The sequence below is a fragment of the Mus musculus genome, chromosome 8 (assembly GCF_000001635.26).
Source record: "Mus musculus strain C57BL/6J chromosome 8, GRCm38.p6 C57BL/6J".
NCBI lineage: Eukaryota > Metazoa > Chordata > Mammalia > Rodentia > Muridae > Mus > Mus musculus.
In genome coordinates, this window is record NC_000074.6 from 13,455,880 (window position 1) to 13,478,108 (window position 22,229).

At 51.9% G+C, this 22,229-nt stretch overlaps 2 protein-coding genes across 12 annotated transcripts in view; one reads left to right on the top strand and one right to left on the bottom strand.

The window, feature by feature from the left end:
- Window positions 1-22,229, top strand: part of Tmem255b (transmembrane protein 255B) — a 58,322-nt gene that overhangs the window by 20,767 nt on the left and 15,326 nt on the right. For 3 of the 11 annotated variants that reach the window (XM_006508813.4, XM_006508810.4, XM_006508811.4), the window contains 3 exons: window positions 34-193; window positions 1,072-1,215; window positions 2,370-4,511. In XM_006508813.4, coding sequence (XP_006508876.1) covers window positions 34-193; window positions 1,072-1,215; window positions 2,370-2,651 — 586 coding nt within the window. In that variant the 3' untranslated portion in view covers window positions 2,652-4,511. The other 8 variants (XR_003947295.1, XR_003947296.1, XM_030243600.1 and 5 more) reach the window with 5 other exon arrangements.
- Window positions 9,495-22,229, bottom strand: part of Gas6 (growth arrest specific 6) — a 29,162-nt gene continuing 16,427 nt past the window's right edge. Inside the window, exons 7-15 of the mRNA NM_019521.2 lie at window positions 21,165-21,287; window positions 20,233-20,354; window positions 19,160-19,278; window positions 18,778-18,967; window positions 15,570-15,734; window positions 14,340-14,508; window positions 12,313-12,485; window positions 10,748-10,976; window positions 9,495-10,021 (exon numbers count right to left, since the gene is read on the bottom strand). Of these exons, the coding sequence (NP_062394.2) occupies window positions 9,867-10,021; window positions 10,748-10,976; window positions 12,313-12,485; window positions 14,340-14,508; window positions 15,570-15,734; window positions 18,778-18,967; window positions 19,160-19,278; window positions 20,233-20,354; window positions 21,165-21,287 (1,445 nt within the window). The 3' untranslated portion in view covers window positions 9,495-9,866. The remainder of the gene's footprint in view (window positions 10,022-10,747; window positions 10,977-12,312; window positions 12,486-14,339; window positions 14,509-15,569; window positions 15,735-18,777; window positions 18,968-19,159; window positions 19,279-20,232; window positions 20,355-21,164; window positions 21,288-22,229) is intronic.

A 22,229-nucleotide genomic window follows, 5' to 3' on the forward strand; every position in this document is an offset into this window, starting at 1 on the left:
CAATGAGGGCAGTAACTATTCTCCCTCCTACAGCACTGAGCCCTCGCCTGCCTACTATGAGTTTGTGGGCGTGCGTAGCTGCCAGGACGTGGTCCACCTGTACCGGCTGCTCTGGGTATCCACAGTGCTGAACGTATTGGGCCTGTGCCTGGGCATTGTCACAGCTGCAGTCCTAGGGGCCTTCAAGGACATGGTGAGTGATGGCTTCTGTGTGTTTCCAGCCGGTCAGCCCTAGCCCAGAGTTCAGGGCCTTCCCCTTCAGGAGAGCCCAGTGGTTCCCTCAATGAAGGAGGATCCAAACTCCCAAGTCACCTGCACGTCAGGTGGCAACTAGGACCACCAATCACTGGTTCTGGATACAGCACCTGACAACCCGCTGGGTGAATCTTCTCCCACCCACTTAGGCAGGAAGACCTTGTTGCCATCTAAGAGAAAAATGTCACTCTGTCACTGTGGGGTTCATGGCTGCCTGGTTGGGGTGGTTCTGAGTAGGGCTTGGACCCCATTTTAACAAGCTGAATGAGAAACCCGAAATCTACCCCTACCTCCTTCTCTCTGAGCCAGCCCTATTGGATCTGCCCTTGAGCCCTAGCCTTACATCACTGGTAGAGCCTCCCCTTTGTCCTCTCAGGGCCCATGGGAAACCCTTTAGGGTTCCTTCCAAGTCCACAGGGCTGTAAACCACTGCCTGGGCCATTCTTGTTTTGCTTGTCCTGTGGTCCCAGGGGCATTGGCCCTTGGTTGCTCTGTTCACTACCACCCTAGAACCACTGCTCAACTCTTCCTTCTCAGGTTTCTTGTTGCTAGGGGATGTCTTGGCACCTCCCGAATTCCCTCAGTCTGGTCCCTGGGCTCTATCAGGCTGCCTCTTCAGGTGGCAGCTCCAGGTGGTGACTCCAGTCTAGAGCCCATGTGCAGAGGATGCTGGGCCTTTCTGTGAGGTCATGAAGAGAAGACAGGCCTACTCTTCGTGGCTTGGGTCAGGGTTCCTCAGGAGGCCAGGTGCAGGGCTGAATACTCCCTCGAGTGGCTGTGAGGGTTAGGTGGTCATGCCCCTGTCTCTCTCCACAGGTCCCTCTGTCTCAGCTGGCCTATGGCCCGTCACCGCCACCTCAGATTCTCTATAACCCTGCACAGCAGATTCTCGCCTACACCGGCCTGTGTCCTCCGTCTATGGGTGTGCCAACCTGTTCCTCCTACCCTCTGCCGCTACAGGTAGGTGTGCTGTGACGTTGGTGTTGTTTCTGTGGGCTTCCAGGTAGGCAGGGTAGGGCTGCAGGTAGAGATGGGTGGACTTTGATATAGTTAGTAATGGGGAAGGAAGGGGACCCTTACGGGCTGGGTCACGCCATTTTCGAGGCTCATTGCTGTTCACGGCTCATGAGAGAGTTATTTCAGAAGCTGATTACTTTAGCTATCATACTGGTACGGGGGACTTAAGACGCCAACAGATGCCTGGGTTCTGAATACTTGTACACCAGTGAGTGTTCTACATGGAGCCAGGTACTTGCCAACAAAGGTGTCGATCCCATAGGGCTCATGTGCCCAGTGCTGCGGGCCCTGCGAACCTCAGGGGAGGTGGTCTGCGAGATCCTGTTTGAATAGGGCTTTGCCTCTCCTATTCCCATTCTTGGCTTTGGCTTGTTCATGTCCCGTGAAGCTCTGCTGGCCGTGGGTAAGATGGCCCCAGTTGTCCAGTGTACTGTACTGACTTGGACCTGCCATTGTGGACTTGTGGGGTTTGAGAGCCTCCTGGCTTGTGTTTTAGTTAGCTATGTCCTGTCGAGACCCCTCGTCGTGACAAATGCATCATCTGTAACTGCTGCCCAGTGTCTCCTGTGGGGAGACTGAGATCCCAGGTCTAGACAGACCTTTCTAAGTGGAGCGATGCCTGCTCATCTGCCTGGCGGGCCTGCAGCCTGGCTGGTAGGTGGCTTGTCTTACAGCACCAGCAGAGGCAGTCATGAGATGCCCAGAGCTGTGCTGAGTAAATGTTGAATTGAGTCTCTTTGACCTGTGGGCCTGCTGTATGGGATGAAATCATTTATTTTGAAGTCACAGGTCCTCAGGTATGTCCCCCAGGAGACCTCTGTCTAATGAGCCATACTGACACGAAGTACAAGGCCTTGCCAAGCAAAATGACACTTTGGGGAGGACATGAATGTCTACCTCTGACCATCTCGGATAGAAAGAGCTGCCAGAGTCCTAGGACTGACCCAACATTGTGACCATGTGTGAGCAGCACTTGGGAGTCTTGTGACCATCGGGGGTCCACATTTGTGAAGTGGGGACTGACAGCATACAGAGCTGGAAGAAGGCGTGGGAACCCCCAGTGTCTGGGACCTTAAAGTGTAGTTTCTGTTTTCCAGGGATCACTGGTGCTCCAGACTCAGAGAGGTCACTGTATTGCTGTCTCACCCCACCCCTTTTCTCTGTACCTCAGTTTCCTCTGGTTGCCTAGAGACGAAGCTGGGGCTGGAACTGCTGAACTGCTTGGGTCCTTTAGGCTCTGGAGAAGGGCTGCTACAGTGGGTCATTGCAATGTTGGGGAACGGGTCTGGTTTCTCAGTGTGACATCCCCAGGTGGTGCTAGTGGGGCTTCCCAAAAGGGAACTGGACCTTCATCTGCTGGAGCCACAGGGACCCCCTAATCAGGGGACATAAGGCCTTTTGGGATAAAGTCTGGCTTGGAACTGACTCTCTCCTCTCTGGAACACTGGAGGCAGCTATGTCTAGGGTCAGGGAAGGAGATGGTCCTGGTGGTGACTCCAAGGGCAGGTGGCACCAGCAGAAGCAGCTGCAGCTCCAAGGCCTCTGCCTTTTGATGGAACTTCTGTTTTGGCTTTGAGAGGATCTCCCTGGTCTCCACCTCAGGAAGGATGCTCTCACCTCGGGCTGCAGCTCGTCCTGAAACCCTGCTCTGTTCTCCTGGCTTTTTGTCAAATCCACATGCAAGACTGTTAGTTGCTACTCTTGGTAGCCCTGATAGGGTTCCCTTAGCTGCTCTGCCTGCCTTTGGACACAGAGACCCACGAAGTCCCATAGATGCCATGAACACAATTCCAGAGCACAGCCGGTGCAGGCAGAATGAATACCTGATGCTCCACAGGGGATGATGAACAATGCAGAAGGTGTGGTTCCATTTCCTCCTGCCTGGAGTCTGTCCTGGTGCCCTCCTGCCTCTCAGTCTCGAAGGCCTGGCCTAAGGAAGAATGGACAGCTGTGGAGAGCTGCCGGCCTGTTCTCATGGGATGTGAGACTCCCCATGTGGTGTTCTTCCCTGTTCCACATGGAAAAGGACAAATTACCCCCCACCCCCTGTGGTGGCACATAAGAGACAGTCCATCACCACAGATACACTTTTGGGAACCTAGAAGATGACCTGCCAGGTTCCATGGACACTTGCTCGTCTCCTACCTTCTGGGACCTTTGTGTTTTCAGAAAGGAGGCTTCCCTTCCTCCAAGAGGAGGGCTTAGACCCAGCTCTCTGGGCCGAGACCCCGCCCTCTGGGCTGAGCAGCTTTTCATGGTGGCAAGTGTGAGAGTACAATTGCATATATGTTTAGCAGTCAGATTTCTGTAGAAACTGGCATATCGGATGAGCCATGTGTTCCCTCGGAACAATGGAACGAATGCTGTTTCTACAGACCAACAGAGACCGAAGGAGATATTTTAAGTGTCCTGTTGAAGTCATTAGCAGCCTGCAAACATTGGGGCCATGCCTAACCCAGCAGCTTGCCCAGAATGACAGCAGAGGTTAGCTTGAATGGCAGTTCTGGGGCAGCAATCCTGGCCTCCTCTGTGTGGGCAGGAACTGCCTTCATGGGGCCTTGTTTAGTGAGCTGCTTTCATCCAACTTTCCCAGTGGTTGGCTCTGTGGTTCCTGGTGGTTTATGCTAAGGTTCCTGGTGGCTTGCTCTGTGGTTTCTAAGGGCTTGCTCCATGGCTTGTGCATCTGACTAATTTCAGAAAACAGAGGGGACAGCGTGAGAAGCCCGTCCTAGTAGACCTAAGAGGACGATCTCTAGGAATACATTGCTCCCGTGCTCGTAAGGATGCACACACAGACTCGGGGAGAAATGAGAAGGTTTGAGATATGACGGTGAACTTTTTGTGACATTTGTCTCCAGTCAGGGAGACATTCTCAGCTTCCAGTCTTCCTTCCCTGGGAGGAAGTGACTTTGGGATAGACAGGTTGTCAGATCCTGACTCCAGTATCAGGAAAACATAGCTAGCTAGTTGCTCATGAGACCAAGATGCAGCCAGGGAGAGCACTACACAGCACACAGGAATCACTTTAGAAACTCACTTCAAACTCACTTTATTCAAACCCTGATTTTAAGTTTTAAACTTCTGGTACTTAAGACGGGAAAAGAAAATACTAGAAAAGATTTCCTTCAGAGCAGTCCTGTCCCCCAATTCTTCTTCTCATATTAACTTATCTTTGATCTTGGGGGTGTTTATTGGGATGTCAGAGATACAACCCCAGCAAATGTGGAGAGAGATTTGTCTTTATTGTTTTTAAAGGTTTATTTATCATGTATACAGCATTCTGCCTGCATGTACACCTGCATGAGAAAAGAAGGTTTCAGATCTCATTACAGATGGTTGTGAGCCACCATGTGGTTGCTGGGAATTGAATTCAGGACCCCTGGAAGAGCAGCCAGTGCTCTTAACTGCTGAGCCATCTCTCCAGTCCAATGGTACACTGACCTCAGGACCAAGGAAGTACTGTTGGGACTGTAACTCATGGTCACACTTGGGCAAGAGTTTCTTTTTCCTTGAGGGTCTCTGCCTTTTTTCTTAAGGTCTGCAACTGATTGGACTAGAAGCCCTGACAGTAGGGTACCAGCTTACTCAAAGTCACTGATTAATTACATCTGAAAAATAACTTCCTTAAACTTCTAGACTATGGCTGACCACATTTGGCTGCTACCACAATAATCACCATGCTGTGTTGGGAATGTTAATGGTCTTGCTGTCTTTAGTGAGTGTCAAGTCCTGGCTGTAGTTGTCCCTGGATCTTCTAGTTAGTGCTAGTGAAAGCTGACTGGGCTAAGCAGGCCAACCAAGCCAGGAGTTTGGAGACCTTCCTGTGTCCCCAACAGCTTTAGAAGCCAGGTCTGTGTCAATCAGATGCTGTCCAGGCTGACATCTGACGTCTCTTGGCTGTTCTAGACTGGAGAGGCCTTCTGAGAGGCCCGATGAGCCGGTGCCTCCTGGTCTGGTAAGCTGCTGGGTCAAGGTGGTGCTGGTGTATATGCTGGACAGCGTAGCTGAGTCCCCCCACCTGCTGATCGAGGACGCCTCTCTGTTTAATTGCAGCCCTCCAGTGCCCCGCCAGCCTCGGCCTCTGCTGACCTCTCTCTGCCTGAGGACACAGAGTCTCCCTCCCAGTGCCAGCCCAGCCGTGGGTGTTCCCATGCTCCTTCACCCTGCACACCAGCCTACTTCCTCCCAGGGGAGAAGCCACCCCCCTACGCACCCTGACACAGAGGAGGTCGTAGACTAAAAAGTAATGTGGTTTGGGTTTTTCCCAAAATATAACAACAAAATAAAGCCGCATATAGAAAGCCCGCTTCTGCAGCCAGCCTCATAGAGAATTCCAAAAGGATCGCAAAGCTGTTGGCCTTCCCTTGGGCACACCCTCTCCAGCACAGGTCAGGGCCAGAGGCAGGAGCAGAGCTAGCTAGCCGACTGGCCCCATGCCACCTCTGCTGTTCACTGCCTCTCCCTACGTGAAGACCAGCAGCAAACCGTACTAGACCCCAGCAGCCTCCTCATCTGGAAGGACTTCTCTGCATGGACCATCGCTCAGAGTTCCGTTTTGCCCTTACCATGGTGATGGCTATCACCCTGCAAAGAGAAGGTAGCCAGGCATTTCTTTCAATGAGGGTTGTTCCCTCAGGACATGTGTTACAGGTTGACAGACTTCTGTGAGCACGTCTCTGAGAAGGAAACTAGCTTTTGAGTTCTGCCTCTGTGCAAGCTCTCCCTTTTGGTAGACTCTGGATCTCACACTTGCTTCTCCCTGTAATGCGCTGTTGCTTTGTGGCCACTGATTTAGTCATTGATTAGATGTTGTGTGGCTACCTCACCAGCCTGCCTTTCCCTCTCTAAGGCTGGACAGAACTAGCAGTTTGGGGTGGAGGACCTGCTCCAGCGCCCCCTGCTGGCCAAGTCCACGCTGTCCAACAGAAGATCTTACCAAAGCAGGCTAGAAGAGGTTTTCTAAACAGTTTCCTACAAAAGACCCACAACACAATTTCCAAGCAGAGAGGTGATAAGTCTGTCTGTGCAGAAGCTGTGCTGCAAACCCAAGAGCCGCACACTGGTCCCAGAAGTGCTGAGACAGTCACTGGTCTGAGGACTGCTAACTGTGCACGACCCTTCTTATTGAGTTTGGCCTTGGAGCCTGAGGATGAGAGAGTCTTGGTTTCTGTTTGATGATGACTGACCTTGGATCCAGCACAGTTGCTTCCCTACACCCTCCAGGAGCCTGGCTTCAGCCTCCCTAGGACCCCGGATAAATATCCATAATAATCTGCCAACTTATATTTACACCACTGTATGTACTAAGATATTTAATACCTCCCAGGACCACAGTTTCAGAGGCTGTTGTGAAAGCTTCCGTGGAGTTGCACTTGAGGGCAATAGGCCAAAACCATCCCTGGACTTTGGAGGGCGCCTCGGGCACGGCTCCTCAGCGGGGTCAGGGGTCAGTTGGCTCTGTCCCTTGCCTTGGCATCTATCCAGAGGGAGTACAGTTAAGTAGCTCTCACAGGGGACGTGCTACAGTGCTGGCTGAGGACGAACGCATTCTACACGACAATGGCAAGATTCCTGTTCCTTGTGGGGTGAGGTTCAGGAAGATGTGGGTGGCCAGAGGTACAGAGAGGTATCCTTGATGAAGACACACACAGTAGGCTGCTTCCCTCCCCCCCTCCCCCCAGGACTGGGACGAAGGTTGCCTCACCTGTGTAGTGATTGTAAAGACAAGAGCCAAGCTCTGGAGGCTGCTGAAAGCGAGGGTCTGTAAGGCATCGGTGCCTCCCTGGTGCAGGGTCTCACACCCTCTCTCTAGCTCTTTTTAGATTCCATCTCCCTAGTTTTGTATTCAGTAGTCCTGTGCCCTGGGCCCAAGGGACTCGACCTCTGAAGGCCATAAGGCTGGCCCTAGGGCCTTTGCAGACCAACAAAACTGCATGTCTGGGTATAGAGCCCGTGCCCACTGGAGCCAAGAACTATTAAGAAACATTGAACTCCCAAGGTTAACAGTCTTGCTCCTTGCCACAAATATGTCTGTCTTCCTCATTCCAGCCACAGAGAATGTAAGGCCCTGCACCCCAGTCTCCAGAGCAGCCCTCCCCAACCCACACTAATCTACAGTGTGGCCGGATATGCCGACAGTGTCCTTGCCTTTGTGTGGACGAGGCTGGAAAGCCAGCTGGAGCCTGCATGTTCAGTGGCTCATCCCTCCATGGCTTTGCCTCTTCGAATACTGCTCAAGGGTCTGCCCTGTGCTTGGCTTCTGCTCTGGGTGGTAAGATTTGCTCATGGCCACTCATTTTGTCACCAAATCTATCAGTTGCTGCTGCTTTTGGTTTGATGGAAGATGGGGTTGCTTCTGGGTCTGTGCTATGGCACCTGCTGATTGCTCTTGTGAGAGAGCGGGGGGCAAGTATGGGGTGGGCCATGCTCCACTGGTGAAAGACACTGAGCTGAGTTCTTTCACCTTACCAGATCAGCTGGAGTTGGGGTTCCACTTGGACCATCTATCTTCTCTTGGGTCACTTCGCCATAATAGCTCTGCTAAGACCCAGGAGCAATAGTGTGGCAATGGACGGCATCGGTCTGAGGGCATGCCTCTGTGTGCGTGTCCCTTCTGATCAGCCGAGGCTGTTCTACTGGGCCTGCTTGGGTCCTCTACTTGCTTCTCTCTTGGCCCCTCTACCTGTAGGAAGTCATCGTCTATTCTGGACAATGTGATCCTGGGTGTCTCCAGTATCTTCCAGTGAGATCACTTAGCCTTCCGTTTCAATGTATGACCTGCAGGTTTTGTGCGTTTTGGAAAACACAGTAAAATGGTCAGCCCTGCAGCAGTGGTTCCTAAAAGGTGACTTTGCCCTGGGTACATCTGGAAAAAAATTGGAGACATATTTATCAGAGTGTCTGTGAGAGGGGTGTAATGGAGCCCAGGGGAGGATGGGGTGCTGACAAAGGTCCTGCGTGCATGGGGAGAGCCCCAGGCCCAAGAAAGCAACCTCAAGGATACAATGAATATAGCTCAAAGGAGACGATAAAAGCCCTTCCTAAAAAGACAAATTTGTAACCAATTCAGACCACAAAGACCACACACTTCAGTCTACTCTCTTCTTTCAAAGTCTGCATCATCTCTCCTCAAAGGTTTCTGATGTTCCCCCCTGGGGCTCCGTAGTTTGGCCACCTGAACTTAGGGAAGAGAGATGCCAGTGATAGGCAGCTGGCAGACATATTATGGCTTTCTTTGGTATAAGGCTTAGTGCCAGCCGAGGCTGAGGATGCCCCATCAGAGAAGAGAGGTGTCTGTGTTCTTCCCACAGTGGTGCCTCCCCAAGGCAGATAAGGTATGCCAAGTATGTGCCCCGCTCCCTGCATGTCTGTGTGGTCTAGTTCCAAACCGGCATGCCTCCTACTCTTTCTTGCCCCCATGACCTGGAGAGAATTGGGGGTGGTTGGAGGACATTCGTGAGAACATTCCATGAGAACATTCCAGAGTTGCCTCCAATGCAAGGGAAAACCGTTGAAGGTCTAGGGGGATGCGGCCTCACCAGCTGAAGACAGAGCTGACCTCTAGAGGGTTGTAGGCTTCTGAGGCTGCCTGAGGACAAACGGACAGGCTCAGGGTTCTGGGCAGGACTGTGCTTTTGGGAGCTGTGCTCAACAATGTTGTTCCTGCCCTATCTTCACCAGAGCTTACAGGGTGCTAGGGTTAAAAATCAGTCTCCCCAAACTTTTCAGAAAAACTGCAACTTGGAGACACTGAGAAAGCGATTGTGTTCTTGTGTGTCCTGTAGTCTGGGGAGGGTTTAGCTCTCTCGGCAGTGCTCATAGCCTTGAAACAAACTAGACGGAACAGGGGCTTTCCCTATAGCAGCCAAGAGGCAAATGGCTGGTATAGGGAAAGATGGGGAGAATCTATGCAGGTGCCCTCCCCACATTCTGGTTGTCAGGGGCAGAAGGGTTCTACATGTGGGACTGACAACAGAGCCGGGCAGAACTTGGTCTCCATTTGCAGAGTAAATGGAGGGTCTGCAGTTTGCTGTGAACACTGACTTTACCTCTTTCCATCATTCATGTGAGGAGAGGCTCCTAGGTAGTCCACAGCTGCCTGGTCTGGGACTTGGCGGTCCCAGGAAAGACACATCCAGCTGTGGGGCCTATGCCCCAAATGCTCTCAAAATGCATTTACCCCCAAAACAGATCTTCTAGGATAGACAGTGACCAACACAGGGTTAAAAAGGTTTCTGTAAATATTTTATTTTCCATATTTTAGAGTCAGAAAGAAGCATGTAGTAATAAAAATAATAGAGAATTATTTTCTTCACATCCGTTCTGCTGCAAACTGCCAGCCCCTCTAGCCCAGCCCCTTCCAGCCAGCTCCCACCAGGTCACGTGGCTCTCTCTGAGCAGCCGGTGACCCGACACCCGTCCCATTATGTACAGATATGTTACAAGGCAAAAAGAAAGATCTCAAGAAAAAAAAACCACAAGGGCGGTAGCCCACCTGCTCCAGTGTTGCAGGACCATGCGAGAGGAGCCAGTGCTGTGTGTCCAAACCCTGCTTCATTTTTGTCTTTAGGTGTGGAGCCCTCTTGCAGCTCGGTCTAGGGGGTGGCATGCTCCACAGGCGGGCAGGAGTGGGAGGTGATGTCACTGTGCTTGTACGAGGCCGTATCCAGGTCCAGGATTTTCCCGTTTACCTCCAGAGTCATGCATCCGCGGTAGAACGCAGTGACGGGTGCAGAAATCACCGATACTTCTGAGCAGGGGGAGGGCAAACACTGAACCAAAGGAGCTTGATCCTGACCACACGATGCTCCCCACCCTCCATATAGCTGAGGGCCAGCCTTGCCCACACTCTGCAGGATGTGTGTCCCCTTTCTGTTATTATCCCATGGGGGCACAGATCTTAGAGGCATAAGACATCATCGGCATCCCTTAACCCATCCCTTAACCGCGACCCCCCACACCAGGCATGCATGAATATCTTATATTGTGAGTCCCCATGCCTTTGATTCTGATTGGTTAAAACTAAATACCTACCAGGCGGGGCAGAGAGTCTGCTGTTTGCTAAAACTCAAGTCCTGTGCATACCTGCTACCCCTGTTCCAGTCCCACCTGTGGGCCTGTGTAAGCAAGCAGGATGCTGTTGGCTGCTCTTGCTAGCTTCTGGTAGAAGTGTGCGAAGGGCAGGCAGTTACACTGCCAGCTACTTAAAGCTACAGATGCCTGCCAGTATCCAGGTACCTCATTTTGCATCGCCTGGTAACCTTCTCCTCTGTGTTTGGGCTCCTGGGTTCTCAGACACACTCTTCAATGGATGACTTAGAGCTATGTCTGCCAGATGAAGGACTGAACTGATAAGACCCCCTCACTCTAACCCTAGTATAGGGCAACCTGCATTTATAGTTCCTGTGAGCAGAACCCTGTCTCCCAGTCAGCACCACAGCCCCTATGTGAAGCCAGTCAGGCAGAGTGCTCCTACCTGGCAGGCCTCCAACATAGGTGTGCACAGAGCCTTGCAGATGTGTCTTAAGTGTGTCCAGTCGCTCCTGCAGCTGGGCAGTGCTCACTTCACTCTGGCCCTTTGTGCCATCCACTTCTAGGGTGGCCTCACCCTCCCGCAGGGAGACAGTGACCGTGTGTTCCTGGCTGTCGCACACCTTGATTTCCATCAGTGCCAGGGCAACATCCTCAACTGCCAGGACCACCAACTGCAGGGGATAGAGAGGCAGAGGAGTTATAGAGGGGTCTGCCTATCCTGGGCGAGGCTGGCCCCGTAGGCTAGCTGTCCTGTCTTACTAGTCTCTTTGTACACTAGTCCCTTCTTAGGGTGTCTGGTAACCCTTGCTCTGAGGATGTCTAGGAACCCTTGTGCTTTCTCCTCCCCTGGGCTTGGTTTCTTTGAATGTAAAGCAGGGGACAGCCAGAAGGTGACAGGAGGAGATGGCTCAGTGGTTAGAGCGCATACTGCTCTTATAGAGGACTTGAGTTCTCTTCTATCATCCATATGGATCACAACCATCTCTGACACCGGTTCCAGGGGATCTGCTGCCCTCTCCTGGTCTCCACGGGCACATGGTGCCCATTCATGCCATGCAGGCCAAACACCCATACATGCAAAACCTTTTGCAGTCCCTGGAAAACCGAGGGCTTGAATTACCCTTTCCCAGCCTGAGCTGACTTCTCAAAAAGGATGTAACAGGATACAGCTGTAGCGCTGTGGTACCAGCACTGGGAAAGATCAGACACACTGCCCTCTCTGGGGTGAACAGTCTTTGCTAGCAAGGGCCTTGGTCTGTTGATCACACATGCTAGGGGTGGGTCGAGATGCTGGGCAGCATGAAGCCTGGACCCCTTGGTGGTATGCATCATGGAAATTAACCCTGTTGCTGGTTAGTATAAGTAGCAAGCAGGGCTCTACGGCCTGGGCAGATGGAAAGAGAAACCCTCCTGTCTGACGCACACCCCTCTTAGGAACATGGGAGAGAGGAAGGTTTTTCCTTTCTCTCTCAATAGCCTCGTTTCCTATAAGCAAATAGTTGGAGTCGGAGGCTTGATATAGTTGCCTGGCTTGGGGGACACTGGACATAGTCTGCGGTGAAGCAGAGCTCTGCCTGAGGGGCAGCTGACTCTGGAAGAATATGGAAATCTCCTAGTGCTAGTGACATGATGTGACTCTTGTATGTACGGCTCCCTGTGAGACACTCCATGCTTACGGCCCCGCAGAGGCTCACTGCCCCACCAGCCACCTTAGCCCATGCTGTACAGTTGTGCCCATGTGACTGCATGGCAACCATGTCCCCAAAGCCAGAGGGGACACCTAGCTGTGTGCACTCAGACCTGGGTCTGGGAAGGAGTCTCCAGGGCAGGGCAGGGTTCAACAAGTCAATATCCCAGAGAGTGGGTGGGGGCTGGGGACCTTTCCTTGCTACTTGGTACCAGGGATGAATGGGTGTGTCTCAGGTTTTCACCGAGGTCAAAGGGGGTGGAGATGGGGTGCTCGGTGATCAGCGTGTCCTAGTCAAAGCTGGCCCCATTCAATTCTACCTGCTTCTTGAGCTTCTTTGTAGAGTGGTAGTCGACTAGGGCCACAGAGATGGGGACGACATCGTCGTCCCCCACCAGCGCCAGCAGCACCCCCGTGTCCGTGGCAGGGCGGATCCGAGCCACAACTTTAACTTCCCAGGTGGTTTCCGTGCCGACATCCAGCGATGTTCGGGCTGCAATGAAAGCGGCCCATCACAAGGCAATCCAAGTGGCAGAGAGGCGAGAGTGAGTGGCAGCCCAGACCGGAGCGATCACAGGGGACGACAGCTCTGCACGCTCTGGGAGGGCACCTCCTGGTAAGAAGGCGAGTGGGGAGCATGCAACCAGGTTGTACCCCAAGACCTGCCAGTGTGTCAACATATCTGCTGAGTGGTACTCGGCCAGGGCCACAGAGAGGGGGATGACATCGTTGTCCCTCCCACCAGTGCTAGCAGCACTCCTGAGTCAGTCAGGTGAATCTGAGCTGCAACCCTTATTTCCTCAGCCTGCAGAACAGGGTCAAGAACTCCAGCACTGTATGTAGACTATCAACCCGTGGGCACGGGGGATGCCTAAGTATGGCTGCTCCTCACCTCGAAGTGTCCTCTGGGTAACAACCCATCCAGGGAGCTACAAGCCCAGCAGAAAGGGCCATCTGCCGCCTCCTCATTCCCACGTCTCCCCCTGCTGTTCTCAAAGCACTGTCCACAGCCTCAGCCAATGCGCTAGCCTCCCTTCTGCTGGCTCCAGGAGACCCTACAGCATGCAAGTTGGCTGGAGAACTTGAGGTCATACTCGTGGGTGACTGAGAACAGATGCTGTGGGAGGCATCGCTCCAGCAGGCCCTATGTATATCTGTGGTCTGGGTGCCTTGGCTGAGCCTTCCAGAGCCTCATGAACATATTCCCATATAACACATGTGGGTGCTGGCGCAGCTGCGTGACGCAAGTCCTGATTACAGGAGGCCGCATAAAACCCTTAGTCTTGATATTTACATCTGTACCTCACCAACTCCAGAATAGAGGAAGCCACTGTGAATCAGGGTTGTTGGCAGAGACAGGGTCCACCTCACTGCCCTCTGTAGTATACTAGAGGGTGCTAAAGCTAGCTTGATCTCTCCACCCACCACGGTCAAATCAAGTCCTCTATTCTGTACTAGATGACATCTACAGGATTAATTCTCAATAGTTTGTCGAGTGTATGAACACAGATTGAAAAAAAAAGTAAGAATAAAAACACTTTGTCCTCACAGAAGAGGCCAAGTGTATCTCACCTGGTAGGCGCCTGACAAGACACCAGACCCTGCCTGTCTGGTGCATTCTCTCAGCCTGGCGAGTCACCAGGCATCCTTACTCTCTCTCAGAACTTGAGGTTGGGCGGCTCCAAATGACCCTCAATGGCTATTGTACTTTAAGAAATTATGGGCTCTTGCATAAAGGAGCCTACGAGCTGAGTACCAGACCTGCCTGAGCCTCCTTGGTCACGCCCAGGTCTGGTGGACAGCGTTTCCATCACGGCAGGCCCCATGCATCCCCCCTCCTCAGCCACATGCCTGAGAAGCACAGCAGGATACACTTTGCAGGCCCTTTCTGTTTTGTCTCCCTGTGGGCCTGAGCACCCGTGCAGGCCCCTTCCAAGGGTGATAAAGGCTGACCTCCTTCCTGTCTTCATGCTATATCTTCTTTCCTCCTCTAAACTTATTTCTGATTTACAACCCTCATGAAGTCCCTGGCCAGCGAAGGCTTGGCACACTTCTGTGCACATGTCATGCGTTTGGACATGTCCAAGGTTGACTGTCCACTTCTAACTATTGGACCGTGTCTCCATCACTTTCTCTTCCATGGCTAACATGTGAGGTCCAGGCAGCTGTCCTGGGAGCTGGGCTTTGCTGGCCCTGCTGAGGCCTGCCCCAGCCTGTGGGTAACCAGTTCATCACTGGTACTCACGGAGACAGGAAGCATTTAAATGGATCTTATACTTCAGCCTACAGCTGCCTAGCAGTCCCACCACGGCCAGCCCCAGATAGGGGTAGGGCGGCACCCACTTACTGTAGTTGAGCCTGTAGGTAGCAAATCCATTCCCCGGGAAGAAGGAGCCCCTTTCTGTCACAGAGAAGCACTGCATTTTTGTGTTTGCCTTGACTGTCTCCTGGATGGCGCTGTCTTCCCCGTTCAGCCAGTTCCAACTCCTCATGCACCCATCCAGGCGAGGGTTAATCTGGAAAGACAGGTGACTGACTCCTGGTGGCTTCCAGAGCTAGGACACTATAATGGCAGATTAGAGCAAAAGAGGCTTCGAGCCTAGCACTACAGGATCTACAGGCAGGGCCCTCTGGCTTATGTGTGTGTGTGTGTGCATCTATATTGTAAACACAACTTTAGGGAGTTTTTCACGAGAGCTCTTCAGTTTTCAGAACATTTCAGGACACCTATATCCATGCAGGGCAGGGGCACACGTAACAGTGAGGCAGCCACCTGCTCTGTCTGTCACTGTGGGCAGAGGGACAAGGTACCTGCCACCTGACTGTGTAAGTCGGGGGCATTTTATTGTGATTGTACCTTGCCTCTGCCTTACTCGGGCCGACAAAGCATAGGTAGAGAAGTCAGCCCAGGGGAAGGGATGCCAGTCCCAGCTTAACCACATGCTTACGGTGTGCAAACTGTTACATCATCAAATCAGGCCACCCTTACGTGTCACAGATCTGCAACGGTGTGTTGGATGTTACCCCCTTGGGACTCTCTTGGTGACCGAGTCACTATGAGCTACCAAGCAGGTTTCCATCTGCAGCAGGTGTTGTCATCCCCCAAACGAGGGTTCTGACCATGGGGCTCAGAGACAGATGAAGAACAAAGGCCAGGCATGGCATAGGACAGAAAGAAGCAGAACTTTGAAAAATGGCAAAAAAAAAAAAAAAAAAAAAAAAGGCCAAACATTAGAGCATACTAGAAATCTAGGTATGGCTAGCAAGCTAAAATGATAGCAATCCAAAGCATTTATTATTCCATTTGTCAAAATGGCATGTTTTATCTTTACTGCAAAGTAAATTTTTTTTGGTTGTTATCAAGCTAGAAGAAAACTTAAATGAGTATCATGAGAGGTGGCCAGTGATTGATGCATAATACATCAATAGTTACTGCTGTCCAATGAACGGCTGCCAGCAGGAAGATTCGGTGGAACCCTGCTATTGTAAGACTTGGGCTCAGCCACAGGGCAAACAAACCCCTGTAGGCCCTGCCAAGCCTGAGCTGCATCCTGCCCCGTGTCGGGAATGGACTTACCGGCTGGACGAGCTCACTCTCCTTGAAGGGAATGCCGCCCACGGTGAGATTCAGGTGATAGAGGCCCCTCTCCAGCTGAAACAGCTCCCCAGCTACCGCGATCTTCATTACAGCATCTTTGTTGACCTTGATGACAAGGTTACGTTCCAGCTCTTCCACGGAGATCTGGAGGGGGTCAGGCGGGGTGGGAGGGAATCAAGTGGACGGTCACTTCTGTAAGGCCCCAGAGTGTATCACCTGGACCAAGTGCACCAGACCTCAGTGCCGGGCATCCCACGTTATCTGTGTTTAAGGAGCCTGACCCACGAGACCATGCTGGTGTCTACAGGGCCAAGGGTACCTGACCTCAGGGGAAACAATGTCCAAGTTATTTGGTCTAGGAAGTCTGACCTCACAAGACCACACCATGTCACCTGTGTCCAGGAGGAGCTAAACCTTTCTCAGACTGTGGCCTGGGTTATCCCCACACCCTTCTTTCCTCAGAGGAAGTCACTACTGTGGCTCTCCCCTCACGAGGTCAGGGATCTGAAAGTGGAGGCAGGATCATCCTGTGAAGAAGGCTAGTCTCGCCAATACCTTTGGCATTAAACAACACACGGCTTTTTCCAGAAGGAAGTCATAGAAAGGTCCTATTGATGCTTATTCTGGTTTAAAAGAACTTGAGAGTCGTGTCTGATGGGGCACAAGCCTCACAAGAAACTGGAGCCTGGCTGTCTATACAGTCCCTGCTCTAAGACAAGCACAGGGTACCAACCACAGTCCAACTGGTCTCGGGTAAAGTGAGATAAGACCTGCTCACTCAGTCTCTCTTCTAAGGAAGATGTCCTTCACACCTGAGACCCTGGACACTGTGGACTGGCACAGAGAGCTGCTCTCGGTAGCTTGTGTGTCCATGAGGAACCTCCAGGCTACAAAGGGGAACCTGAAGGCAGCAGAGTGCTGGGTCAGAGCCAGACTGAACCTAATGCCAGCTCCATGTTTGAACTGTTCTCAACACACGTGACACAAACACGGTGTCAGATAACAGCCCAGCGAAGCCTCACAGAGCCAACAGCTGCAGCCCAGGCCCTGCGGCCTACGCCACAGACTACACTGTCAAGGGCGTTATGACCCTAGCTTTTGTAGAGGCTTGTCACCAAGCTAAAATTCCCTGATTAAACAAGCTTGGGTCTCTCAGCTTTGACCCCCTCACCAGTACAGCTGCTGTGGGAAGGATATCAGTATGGGTTGGACACAGGCTGTGTGTCCTATGTCAGTACTAAGCTGACATTTGAATCGCATTTGATTCAGCCCTGGGTCTTCTGCTGTCTAGGCTCTAGATGACCAGAACCAGAAAATGAAGCTCCTGGCCACCTCTCACCCAGTGTCATGCAGATGAGAAATTTCCACCCAAGAGTGACATTGACTCTGGGATCCAGGAATAGCCCCTCATTGCAGAGAATCCCAATCTGGAAGATTTTTATCCCAAAGTGGATGAGGCACTGTTGGCTGTGCCCAAGGTGATCCCAGTGTGCACTGTGTCTAGATAGTAGATGCTGTGTTGTTGTTGTTCTTCTTCTGATGAGAAGCGAGTGTTTACTGTGCTCACTACCAAGGTGTCAGGTAAATCCCATACCCAGGACATGGCCCCACCTTTTTGCTTACCTGGTCTGTCGGTCTACCTGGCCAGCACAGGTGACTGTGGCTAGGTGCCCATAATGGCCCAAGGGACTAGGACAATTATTGCTAAAGAAGAGCTATCACTTCCTGCACCCGCCCACAGCCTTCACTGGCTTCCAGATTTCTATAGCAGAAACCCCAATATTTCTTCAGTGCAGTCTAGGCCTGAATGTCAGTTCACTCTGGCTCTCTCATTGGTGTGTCTACCTCCATGGTATACATGACTGTGGCCTATGTAACCTCCTGCCTCAACTTATATGACATCTCTGCTACTTACAAGGTTCTGATGCTTACTGAAGCAGAGCTCATCCTCTCAGCCCTGAGGTACCCAACCTTAAACACCTCTGGCCTCACCTCCGCTCAGCCCATGAGCTGTCTACAGAGTGGCAATACTCATGCGGCTGCTGTAGTTAGAAGAGCATATGTAGTTTTAAGTTTTCTAACCCCCTAACAATTTAGTGTCTAGGATGGAGTAATGTTGAATAATCAAGCAAATTCCTCAGAAACTTGGCACATAGGAAAGATTTGAAGTGAAGATTCCTGTGTGGGAACTTAAATTATATACGATATGGTGGGGGCGTACTTAGTATCTGCCCCCATCTATCAGAAGGGCAGAGTGTGCTATGAATGGCTGGTCAGGGAGCACTGGAAGGGGCAGACCTTGGCCTCCTGGGCCATTCTATTATTGAGCTATGAGTGACGGTGTGTGAGCTGCCACCTAGACAGAACCATGCCACAGTGACTGCTCCCAGACAGCTGGGAGCTGGGTTCTACTCCAGGGTTGTCCCCAGGGCTGTGTAGAGGGACCCCCCCCCCCAAGCTTCTTTTGTTGTGGACCCTTTCCTCCTCTGCTGCAGAGACACCAATTGCTCAATGCCAGGAAGAAGAACACACAGCACTTGGTGACTGGAGAGACGGCAGGGGTCCTTACTTGTCAACAAAGTGGAACATTTTTTCTTCATTGCTAAGAGGAAAACTCATGTCTGTTTTTCTTCCAAGCCTGTTTTACTGCCTGGAGTATAGGATGTGTTTCCAGTGTGTGTGTGTGTGTGTGCATTCGTGCACGCATGTGTGCACCACCCCAGCTCTGGTGGGAACAGCCGTCAGAGCTGAGGGCAGAAGAATTGCCTATGAGCAGATGAACGGAGGAGTCTGGCCCCACCAGCTCAGGCCCATGGGTGTTTTGAGTTGGTTATCTATGTCCTCTGGTATCTTACAATGCTTGGCCTTCCTCAAGCAGTTATTCCAGTATCTTCTGGGCCAAAGCTTCATGTTTACGTGATATAGAGCCCTGAACGGCATGTGTGTATGTGCGCGTGCGCATATGTTGCATATCCTGGTATGAACACATCATACCTTGGGTCTACACCAGCGGGCCAGGTGGCTGAGAGTAGGGAGTTGCTATGGAGATTTCATCGACATATCTCCCTTTCTGAGTAAGTCACACTCAGCCAATGAAGCAGAGGCTCTGGACTAACTAGAGCAGGAGCCCCGCCCATGGGTCACACCCATCCCCAAATGCTAGGGATAGCCTTGGCCTTCCACTTACAGTTTGCCACATGCCGTGGTTGATGGTTGGCCCGCTGCTGGTGATGCGCCCAACGCCATTGTACCGAAGCTGCAGCTCAAGCCGCCCAGCTCTTAGGCCCAGGACAATCCAGGTGCTGTCTGAACGGCCTCCAGCGAAGAAGAGGACTCCTTCAGGGTCAAAAGTGCGGAAGTCAAATTCAGCCAGCAGCCTGGAAACAGACCCAGGAGACAAACTGAGGCCCAAGGCAGATGGTGCAGGGCTGCTTGGGCCCTGAGCCCAGGTAGAGTTTGGCCCCTGTGGTGCTTTCCACATGGGGAGCTGGTTCTCTCAGAGGTGGAGCTGAGGTCCTGGATCAGCTCTCTTACCTGGGCTCTGCTGTCCCGTGTGCCTCGCTTCTCACCTGGTAGGCTGAAGCCTCTTGAAGCGTAGTCTAATCACGGGGGTCCCGCTGAACATGCGGCCCAGGTACAAGGACTTCACGCTCTTGGCCATGCTGAAGGGCACACATGGTAAGATGTCCTGCCATGAGATAGGATGGTGTTGGGGGGTGGGGATGCCCTGTGGATGCCTTTCAAGTAACCTTTGAGGTCCTAGGTCACATTGGATGTCTAGAAGGTCTCCTCTGACCTTCTAGAATCCCAAGGCTAGCCCGCTCCCAGAAATCACAGAGTCCATATGACCCAGCTCATGTCGGTGCCTCCAGGCAGGGACCAGGGTTCTGATTTCTTCCTTCCATTATCACCCTTTTGTCTCATCTATTCTTATTTGCTACTGGAGCTTAAATTATGAAATGTGACAAGCTCACAGAGGAACACAGGGAATAATAAAATCATTTTTTAGTATACTATTAAAAAGCGAACAGAACACGAAGACCTTGGAGTCTTCCCTGCTTTCTGCTGTAGGCTTTCCCACTGACCAGAGCGAGGATGGAATTAAAGCAGGCTGAGCTGGCTTCCAGGAGCCTGAGGGACACAATGGCCCTGAACTGCCACACTGAGCTTAACGATTTGGACTTCAGGCTCATAGTTGAAAAATGGTTCTCCAGCTTCATAGGTCTCTCTGACTTGCAGAGTTATCATGGTACCTGGTTACCCAGAGTCCTTGCTCCTGTTGTTCAGAAAATGCCATCAATGAACAACTGCCCTGCAGTTTACTTGATATAGAGCCCTGAACAGTGTGTGTGTGTGTGTGTGTGTGTGTATGCATATGATGCTTATCCTGGTATGAACACATCACACCTTGGATCTACACCAGTGGGCCAGGTGGCTGAGAGTGGGGAGTTGCTATGGAAATTTCATCAACAAAACAAAAGAGGCTCTGCTAGCTGTGTGGTCCTAGGAGCTAGTAGGAGTTTTCAGTCAACCAAGTCTCTAGAAACTTTCTTCCCATAACCCATTAATAACAAAGGGTCCTATTCAAAGCCAGGCACTGGGGGCTTCACGAGGCCATCTAGTGGACACTACGGTCACCTACCTCACAAGTATCCATGTCTGGGGATAGTTTTAGGCCCCCTCGCCCATCACAGTGGCAGGTATAGCTGCCTGGGGAGTTGACACAGGTCTGCTCACAGCGATCCTGCTGGCACTCGTCCACATCTGTCGACAAAGGGACTCACAGTAGGCACGGGAAGGCGCCAAACACTCGGTGCAACCCCCTGACTCCTCCTAGAGACTCTGTAGACATCACTGTTTATCCTGTTATCATGGAGGCCTATCTCTTAGGGCCCTACTTTCTAGAGAGAAATGAACTGAAGATGTCTGAGGACTGTGCTCAGACTGACCAGCCCAGACATGGAGGGACCAAGGTTGTGGAGAGTGGTACAGAGCCAGGATCCCCACAAGTTCTTAGCTCCGTGCTCCCTTCCTTGAGGGCTCAGCTTTTCTCCAGAGCTCCTGTAGGGAATCTTTTGGAGTCTCCTGCAACTCCTAGACAGGAGTGACTGTGGAGGGAGTCTCTGCCCTTGGGACATGGTGAACCTCCAAAGTGGGAGGAGAGCAGAGGCCCACATTACTCTCCATCCACTGTGGGTGCAACACAAGTCTACCAAGGTCTTCCCTTTGTCTACTGCATGCTAGAGAAGGCTGACAACACATGGGTGTGTGCTCATTTGAGTTCATATGGGAACACACACACACTCATGACAGCATGGTCTGTGTGCATACATGCATGGATACAATAGGGCCAGATAAGGGGATGAGACAGAGGGCTCACTTTAGGGGTCCTCTTCATTGAAGCTACACAGACTCTCCTAGGAGGTTCTGACATTTTCCCAACCCTCCTGTGTACAAAGACTTCCTGGAACACTGGACCAATGATTGCCACCAATGAAGCAAGGTGGTCTACGTTCAGGCAGTGACCAACATGTGTCCTAGGCTAAGCATCAAAGAAGGAAGTACCCTGGGTACCTTGGCAGGTCTTCTCCTTGGAGCTGTATGTATATCCCTCATCGCAGAGGCAAGAGTAGGAGCCTGGCAAGTTCTTGCATCGCGCGTCCCCACAGGTGTCTGAGTCTGTGCATTCATCGATATCTGCAAGCAAAGGCAGCCAGGCTAAGGCAGTACAGGTCGGTCTTGGACAGCTGCAGCAGCCACTGGGGCAGGAGGGTAGAGAACGGGAGGAAGGCACGATGCCTTCACCACGGGTGTCAAGTGATAGTGAGCCCAAGGACCACATGCTGCTCATCCACATTGTGTACACTGTAGACGTCATTGCTCAGGATTCACAATGCAAGGCAGGTGTCCTCAACCTGCTACTAAAGTGTGGGAGCTATGAGCCTTGGCCAAGGCCAGGGATGAGAGCCACAATGAGAGGACCTCTGTTCCTTGAATGGAGAGGACATGGGAGGGGAGGCCTATACCTCCCCAGATGCATCTCCTGTATATTACACATAGTTACGAGGACACAGTGATTGACAGTTCTCCTACAATCACACCTCCTAAGAATAATCTTTGGGATGGTCAGAGGTGAACTCTGTGGAAGATAAAAATAAAACCTTTCCCCCTTTCCCACGTTGGGTTTGGGAAATCGTCATTTGTCTGATGATGTCTGTGTTCAGATCCTGAGTTCCTCTCACACCCAGGCATTCATCTGGAACACCCACAAAGGTTGCTGTGCACTGGTCCTGGTGAGCCTCAGTGACTCAGATACTCTGGGTCTATCTGTGTTGGACTGTCATTCCTCTAGATCCTAAATCAATACAGGGTTGAAACATGGACAACTGAGATGGTTTTTCTGGGTGATCTGGACTGAATGGAAATGGGACCACACAGTGGGGAGGTCCCATCTGCTTCTGTGTTCTTGGGAGTAGAGTAAGGGGAGCTGGGAGGTATGGCAGATGCACAGAGGTACTGGGGACTGTCACCCCTCGAGGTCTCTGCAGTCACATGCAGGGGTCTAGGCCTTGTGACTACACAGGCTGTCTGTAGGTTCTGTGGGTGGGAAGGTGCCTTGGAAGCACAAGTGTGGATGGG